We start from the raw sequence: 8,239 nt of genomic DNA, 5'->3' as shown, positions 1-8,239 counted from the left end.
TGGCCTAATTAATATGGGCATCACAGGAACTGAAAGCATTGTTTATGTCCATACACGGTGCTTCATAGCCACAGGTAATAGGACCCTGCATTCCAGTTTTGTACCAAAATAACTCATGACAAAGGAAAACTGCTGATTCTGACCACAAACATGCCAAAGGCTGTCTTGGACTGATTTCTCACCCAATGAAAACTCTTGTCGTGTTGTCTCATGTGAGATGCACATCAAGCCCTATATACTAGGGGACAAGTGGCTGCTTCACACTCGATTGGAAAGAGAGAACAAATTGTCCCGGTGTAGAAAATTCTAGGTAAATTACACGTGTGAAAGCTCCTGAGTTTTGTACCAGTTCTGCACAAAGACGTTACTTCAGACAGTGTGTGGTACTAGCTTGGAGTCTTCAAGAGTCCTGGAGGCAAAAATTGCTGCACGTGAACGTGACTTGCTCGTCCACGTAACGCAGTTGACCAAGTATGAGCCCTAGATAAATGGACAAGATTGTTTTGAAGACATTTTTATTTTTTTTTTTTTTATGTCGAGGATCCGACCTAATTCACTTTATGGGTGCGTAGCATCGGCTATATTTGAGGAAAAATTAGCCCAACAACCTATCGCCGAGGCCCCCACTTAAATCACGGAGCATACATTGGGGTTCGAACTCCTAACCTTTTGGTCCGAATATACCAGAGGAGAACGTCCCCACCAGCGCAGCCATACATGGATAGGTGACATATGTTTTTTTTGGTAGGTGACATACGATCATCTCTCATTAGGTTAATATTTATGAAAATCATCCATTTACACCATCCACAAAATGTATGCCCTTTTTCGACTCAAATTTGGGCAGGAGCTATCTTGCGGCTATTAAAAAGTATTGAGCAATTATTTATATGTCTATATCACTCATAAGTTACCCTCATTTGACCATGAGTGGTGTTGATTTCATGTGGTGAATGATTTTTTTTGGTCAAAATTTTTTTTCCATTCATTACTAAAATGATACATGAAAGGGAATCTAAAAAATTATGACAACAAAGCAAACTCATAGAACTCCAAAACAAACAAAAAACCAAAAATCAAGACGTTTCATTAGAGCTTGATCATCAAAGATAATAACAGGCTCGTCCTTCAACAACAGATTTGGGACTACATCTAAGTGAAAGGATCAGCGGCCAATCAGCAAATCGCATAGCACATCAACGATAAGCACATACCGAGATCTATATCCATAATTATACTTTTGTCTTTTGGCAGTGCGCGCCTAGGATCGGTGTTTCCAATACCATCACCATATGGAGACAACATAACCATGTTGAAAAAAGATTCATATCTAACACATGTGGGAACAAATCTTGAAGTCAATGTGAAGTGCCAAAATTTTGAATTACAACAAATGGAGATTTGACGTCAAGGTTGTTGCGAACATAATTGAAACTAGAGACAGAGTATTTATTTATTAAAACTCCAAAATCTAGAATTAAATCGAAAAGAAAAGCTCTTAGATATAATATTGGAAGAGCAAAACTCCCAAATTCAAAACTAGATTGGGAGGGTAAGGAAAGAAATAAAAGGAAAAGGAACTAAGAGGGGAGGGAGAGATTTAGGCCAAATCCCTCCCCCCGGAAGTGGAAGAGATGAAGAGAGGTTTGGAGAGGGAGAGGGAGTCTTTCATCTTTTTTTCTGTAGCCGCACATTGAAACAGTACCCGGGAACAACAATTTCATATTCCTCGTATATGGTGGGATTTGACCCCCGAAAAAAGTCATAAATTCCCTGGCTAGTTGCAATTTTTTACAAGGATGTTGGACACATGGCCATTGAGGATAGTGTGCTTAAGGCACATCCCGAGATCCTTTTTGAAGACTCGCATATATCAGATCTTAATTGAGGGGCATGCATATTGAATTAGGCGCAAAAGGATGGTGTTGATTATTAATTTTTTAAAGATGGTAAATTTAACTAATTAACAAATGGAAAGAGTATATAAAACCGCAGCTGGTTTTGCCTGTTATGTCCGGGGTTTGGTTGGATTGCTGCTGTTTTACTTGATCTTACAGGGGGCGTTTTTAGAGGCTTGCAAGATTAAGGGGACCATTTACTATAAATAGGAACCTCATGTTAGCTTTGGTGCTCAAAACCACTTGTGAGGTGGGTTTTGGAGTCCATAAATCTATTTGACATCCGTTTTAAGGAAGAGCAATCCCGAAACCTCTGAGTGTCCTCTGTTTTAGAAAGCTTCACAGTTTCCCCATTGTTGCCTTTGCCTCTTCTATAATAACAAAGTCTCTAGGATTGTACTTTTTATTAGATTCGAGAAGAAAATATGATAGTTGTTCATTTCTATTTGGGACATTTTATACAGGAAGAATCTTTAAAAAAAAAATATTTATGGATTGAATTGTCCACCAACACAACTAGCTTCTTCTTTTTTCCCTAAAAGGGTTGAGGATCTTTTGTGTGCAGTCATCCCCGGGAAAAATTGACATTTTACTCTGTGGGTATTTTAGACGGTCGAAATCTATTTCGCTCACTCTTTTTCTTTCCATTTTCCTTTTCTTCATTTGTCCTTTTCCGAGAAAGAAATCACTATAACTACTTTAAGGATGTTGTCTCGATATGTCAAAGCATGCGCCATCTTAAACCACCCCTCATCTGACCCCGAGATTTTAGATCGGTTAACCTAGTTGTCGACAGCAATAACTGCAAGCTCTATTATCAAGAGGTTGCAACTATTGCACAGCACCTCACCTCTCTCTTGAGAGAGAGTATGTATCCTTGTTGAAATATATGAAACAAGTGGGAGTTAGGTCCATAGGGAACGGACACAAGCAAAGGTGGTGGTAATGGTTATTCTGGTTAGGTAGCGACTGGTTTCAGCTGAAGTGGCTAGGGGGGTGGTAATCTCTTAAGACCATGGCCACTTGGTGGTAGTGGTGGCTAGTGTGTAGTGGTAGAGTTAAAATACTTGAAAATCCTAATAGATTTTCCTTACATACGGAATCGTTTTTTACGAAAGTCATTAGCGTTTCAACATGCCAAATTTTAATGGGGAAGTATCATGTTTTTTTCTGGGGCTGAAAAGAGGACACTTTTGTTAATTCATAGCAATCATAATTGTCTTCATGAATGGCAGTGGTTCTAACAGGGTTTGATTAAATTTGGATGACCATTTTGTGTCTTTTACAGGGTTTTGAAGTAATATATCTCCTTTATATAGACTGACACTGCCAAAGTAATATTTGCCAATTTTTTAACTGGAATATAATTACAATTAAAAACTTTATTTTGAACTAGTGCATACATTTAAATCAGTCTATATATTTAACTTCAATCGGCCTACAGCACAACATCTAAGATGTTTGGAATGAGTTACAGCAAAACATCTTAAGCCTTTATAAATTGGTCGTAAACTATTAAAGTCAGTATATTATTTACGATGTTTTGAAATGCGTTACCACAAAACGTCGTTAGTCTTTGTAAAACTCTGTAAAATATTGAAAATAGCACAATTCATTTGCTTACGAGGTTTCGCATTGGGTTATGACGAAACCCTTTGTAAATTGTCGTGAAATATTTACGAAAGAAAATTACTTACATGTTTACGATGTTTTAAACATCATAAACCTTTATTAGATGTCATACATTATTAAAAAAAAAAAAAAAGACTATTCGAGTATCTATGATCCTTCGTAATGGTTTGTGGCGAAACATCATAGTAAAACAACAAAAATTACATCGTTTATAATATTTATCATTCCCATGAAACGCCATAAGCCTTGAAAATCATATAATTTAAATATTTATGATGTTTTGGACCGCTTTACTGCAAGATGTTATAGGCCTTCAATAAACATCGCAAACTATAAAATGGCTACTTCTTCCACAAACATTTAAATTTGATGGCTCATATTTTCTTAGAGCGAATCTAATAGTTTATTCTTGTAAAGAACAAGACGAAATGATTTCTCCCCGGTATTACCATAGAACCACCATGCGGTTTCTACACAAACAAATTACGATATAACTAATAATAGTATATCTCTTACACAAGTTATCATGACATTCATGGATATTGAGACTACTATATAAGATTGATTTACTAAGTAAATGATTTAGCCTAACTTAATCGACCCTCAAAATTCACCACACATCATCCCTTATAGTCGATCACACCATCATTAGGCAATTTTGCAAAAAGTTTGTCGGGAGGGGAGGGAGGGAGGGAGGGAGGGAGCGGTGGCCGGAAGACGGCGGGACATGGTCAATGGAGACGAAGAAGAAGACGGCCACAAGTTCCCTTCCCCACGGGAAATAGTGGGCGTTACCCATCAATGAGGATTTTTCTTCCTTCTTCCTCCTCCTTTTTTATTCCCTCTTCTTTTTTTATCCCCAGTTGTGGGCCCCACCTTACTTTCACTGGGGCCCACCACTTTTTGAGGAGTTGGGGTGGGGTGGGGTCGGGTGGTGTCTAAGGTGGCTCGGGTCTCTCGTCGGTTAGCGTCGCCTTCCACCTATAAATCCACCACAACTTCCTCTGTCTCTCTCACCCCCACAGCTCGCTCTGCTCTGCTCTGCGCTGCGCTCTTTCTCTCTCTCTCTCTCTCTCTCTCTCTCTCTCTCTCTCTCGCTCAGTCTTCGTGTGTTCTGCTTGCTCCTGTTGCTCTTCCCGGCCCTCTTGATCGAGCAAGCTTTGCTCTCCAAAGGGTCCAAAACCATCCACTCTTTATAAGTCCTTTCAACAAAGGTAGAATCAAAAGCAAAGCTCTTTTGGGTCTCTCCATCGATTTTTAAGGCTATCCCAACTGAACTTGCTTGGTGGGGTCTTTTTCTTTTTGTGTATGGTAGAAAAAAGAAGAGGCATTATGGGAATTACCAAGCAGAATGTGGCCGGCGGCGGCGGGAACAGCTCCGGCGTCGAGGTGATGCCGGATATGTATTCCGCTTCCTTGTCAATGTACGCCGCCTCTCTGCAGAAGCCCCCCGTCGCGCCCGCCGCCGGCGGGTTCTTCAAGATCTCGAGGCGGAAGCTGCTCAAGAACCTCGAGGTCAATAGCGCCGAGAGGATCAGCTCCTGGGTCGACTCCATGAAAGCTTCTTCCCCGACCCATGTGAAGGCCGCCCCGCGTTCTCTGACCGAGGACCACAGCAGTTCTTGGATGGTGAGTTGTTTTCGGGTTTCGAATGATCCCTTTCGAACGAAAAAAAGGGTCGAGACGCGAAACCTCGATTTTCTCCTCGTTTATTTGCTGTTATTCTCGAAGGATCGGGCAAAAAAAAACACCGATGCCTGCCGGCCGCGTGGTTAATATCACATCGGTCACGGCCTCGGTCGGCAGAAGTGCTGGTGGAGCCTCAAGAGCACAACTTTTGTTTTGCTCTCAATCATTAGAGAGACAAGAACACAACTTCATTTTTCTTTCTCGTTCTCTGGTACCTTAAAAAACAAAAGCAGGATTGAAATTTCGAGAGCATTCGTTTCTTTAGAAAAAAATCTCACTAACACAAGCTAGAACATGTGGACCTCATCGCTTTATAACATGTAGACCTGTACTTCTCTTTTTTCTCTTTCCCTTTGTTCAGCAACTGTTCTTGAGATAAATTAGCTTTTCTTCCTGAGAAAATAAGCTATCGTCAATCAAGATCTGCATCCATTTTTGGAAGTGATGTTCTTCGCCAGAGTGTGCTCTGCTGCGCGATCGGCCGCTGAAATTTCCTTTTTTCCTACTATGATTCTACACGACTGGTCTTCGGCTCGATCTGACTATAGCTTCTTTTGTCGACTTTCGCGAGAGCAGCTCCACCATCCTTCGGCTCTGGACATGTTCGAGCAGATAATCGATGCCTCCCAAGGGAAACAGATAGTGATGTTCCTGGACTATGATGGGACTCTTTCCCCGATAGTCGACGACCCCGATCAAGCTTTCATGTCCAAAAAGGTTCCCCCCATCGCTCTCTTTTTTAACCAAATCGAGCCATTCGATCCGATTTTTCGCTGACAAGCTCATCAACTTTGGTGTTTGTTTATGTCACACAGATGAGGGCCACGGTTAAAAAACTTGCTAGGTGCTTCCCTACTGCTATAGTGAGCGGAAGATGCAGGGACAAGGTACATTTCCAAGCTTTTCCTTTCCATTTTTCTAATTGGCCTGAAAGATTAAATATTCGGGTTGTGGCAAACTGCGAGACATGGATGTGAGAATTTGCAATGCACGTTGCATGCACGTGCACTATCGACTTGGCGACGCCCAATCGCAAGTGTCACCTCGATTGTTCCAAACTTTCCAGATTATGATATTGTTGGATGGATTGTTTTATCAGGTGTACAGTTTTGTGCGGCTGGGCGAGTTGTACTACGCAGGAAGCCATGGCATGGACATCAAAGGCCCAGCAAAAGGCTCTAAATACAAGAAGGTGAACTGCTTATTCATATGCTTCCCCATGGAAACAATTTTTCCCTCCTCTCCTTTTCTTTGTTCTTGAATCAATTTTCCATTGGGGCCAATTGGAAATTGACCTCCATTTTTTGCCTCAGGGTGATCAATCCGTTCTCTTTCAACCGGCGAGCGAATTTCTTCCGATGATCGACGAGGTTGGTCCTGTTTCCCGCACATCTCATCATTTACACTAAGTATAGGTATCTGACCATACGAGCAATAAGTAAAATTCACGTTCTGGTGAACTTTCTCATCCTCAGGTATACAAAAAACTTGTAGAGAAAACTAAATCAACACCGGGAGCTAAGGTGGAGAACAATAAGTTCTGTGTATCCGTGCATTTCCGCCGCGTTGATGAAAAAGTATGCGGCAAATAGTAACTAAATCTCTTCTTTTCTTTCCCTTTATTTTGTACTCCTTGAAGTACAAATAAGAAGACCCCTCTCAATATATGCAGGAATGGACTGAATTGGCACAGCAGGTTAGATCTGTGATCAAGGAGTACCCAAAGCTTAGACTGACTCAAGGAAGAAAGGTTAGTCTAACTTAGACCTGTTTTAACTAATCACTTTTGTTTTTTTGGCCTTTTTACTAAAAAAAACACTTTGTTATTTTTCCAATAATACTAGGTATTAGAAATCCGACCAACCATCAAGTGGGACAAAGGGAAGGCCCTTGAATTCTTATTGGAGTCACTTGGTAAGTCCACATATATCCAAGACTATTTTTTTTAATTTTTGAAGTGTCCTTTGATAGACTTTGAAAAGTTTTGTCGTCTTCATCAACATTATTAGTTTTACTAACGATTTTACCAATTTTTCATGAAAAGGGTTTGCGAATTGTACCAACGTATTTCCTGTTTACATCGGCGATGATCGGACCGACGAGGATGCGTTCAAGGTAGATAACATTTAATCCTTCCCAAATTCTCTTTATTTTTCTTTTAATGGTTATGATTCTTGCCAATAGGCTAAAAGGCCCTTTCTCCTTTCTTTGGGACAGATACTGAGAGATAGAGGACAAGGTTTTGGGATTATTGTCTCCAAATTCCCAAAGGAGACCAATGCATCTTATTCTTTACAAGAACCTGAAGAGGCAAGTACGAGTCACATGATTCAATTCACCTTAATGTAGTTACAGTTCGTTACCTACACTTCGAGTATTTTTTTTTTTTTTTTTTTTTTTGGCTTGATTTAATCTGATCTGATTTTTCTCTTGCTTATTATTTTCAGGTCATGAATTTTTTACGACGTTTGGTTGAGTGGAAGCGGCTAAATATATGAGGGCAACAAAAAGGTGTAAATTCACGAGCGGGAATATTTGAGAGATCGCCCCCACAGCCTCAAGAATTTGTATAGGCCTATGGTGTCTTGTTCATGATATCAGAGAAAAGAAATTGGACAAGATTATCTCTAAGTAAATGTTTTTTTAACTGTCTTTGTCTTGGCTCTAAGGTCTTGTAAATCTTGTAACAACCTGCTGTACAAGGGAAAAGTTGCCAATTCAATCTCTCTCTCTCTCTCTCTCTCTCTCTCTCTCTCTCTCTCTCTCTCTCTCTCTCTCTCTCTCTCTCTCTATATGGGCATTATCTTAAATTGAACCTAAATCTACTGGATACGATTATGGTCTAAAAAGGAGGTAAACTTGTCAATCATATATCTGATTATTTTATATATATAGCAAAGCACCTTCCTTATAAGTTGTCTCTAAAATTGACGCATAGGAGTCTAATTTTTTAGGGATCGATCATTTGCCTTGCAAGGAATATTTTTCTTATATTCTCCACTCTTCTCCACTATTTATTA

General features: G+C 40.1%; 1 protein-coding gene across 1 annotated transcript; it reads left to right on the top strand.

Moving 5' to 3' along the window:
* Positions 1–4,557: 4,557 nt before the first annotated feature.
* On the top strand, positions 4,558–7,960 carry LOC104418259 (probable trehalose-phosphate phosphatase J). Its single transcript, XM_010029541.3, has 12 exons — positions 4,558–4,744; positions 4,846–5,159; positions 5,796–5,936; positions 6,035–6,106; positions 6,319–6,411; positions 6,533–6,589; positions 6,695–6,796; positions 6,892–6,969; positions 7,064–7,133; positions 7,264–7,334; positions 7,437–7,529; positions 7,667–7,960. The coding sequence occupies exons 2-12, from the start codon at positions 4,863–4,865 to the stop codon at positions 7,715–7,717; spliced, it is 1,125 nt and encodes a 374-aa protein (XP_010027843.1). The 5' UTR covers positions 4,558–4,744; positions 4,846–4,862; the 3' UTR covers positions 7,718–7,960.
* The last annotated feature ends 279 nt before the right edge of the window (positions 7,961–8,239 follow it).

Source organism: Eucalyptus grandis, chromosome 9, assembly GCF_016545825.1.
Source record: "Eucalyptus grandis isolate ANBG69807.140 chromosome 9, ASM1654582v1, whole genome shotgun sequence".
In the NCBI taxonomy this organism is placed as follows: domain Eukaryota; kingdom Viridiplantae; phylum Streptophyta; class Magnoliopsida; order Myrtales; family Myrtaceae; genus Eucalyptus; species Eucalyptus grandis.
Note: the sequence above shows the minus strand (reverse complement) of the source record. Positions and strands in the feature narration are given on the sequence as shown.

What these genes read in the sequence shown, in the direction of transcription:
- LOC104418259 (XM_010029541.3), top strand. Translation starts at nt 4,863, where the DNA reads ATGGGAATTACCAAGCAGAATGTGGCCGGCGGCGGCGGGAACAGCTCC. An exon ending in AAGGCTCTAAATACAAGAAG is followed by an intron (nt 6,412 to 6,532) that starts GTGAACTGCTTA and finishes TTTTTGCCTCAG; the next exon opens with GGTGATCAATCCGTTCTCTT. An exon ending in ATTCTTATTGGAGTCACTTG is followed by an intron (nt 7,134 to 7,263) that starts GTAAGTCCACAT and finishes TTTCATGAAAAG; the next exon opens with GGTTTGCGAATTGTACCAAC.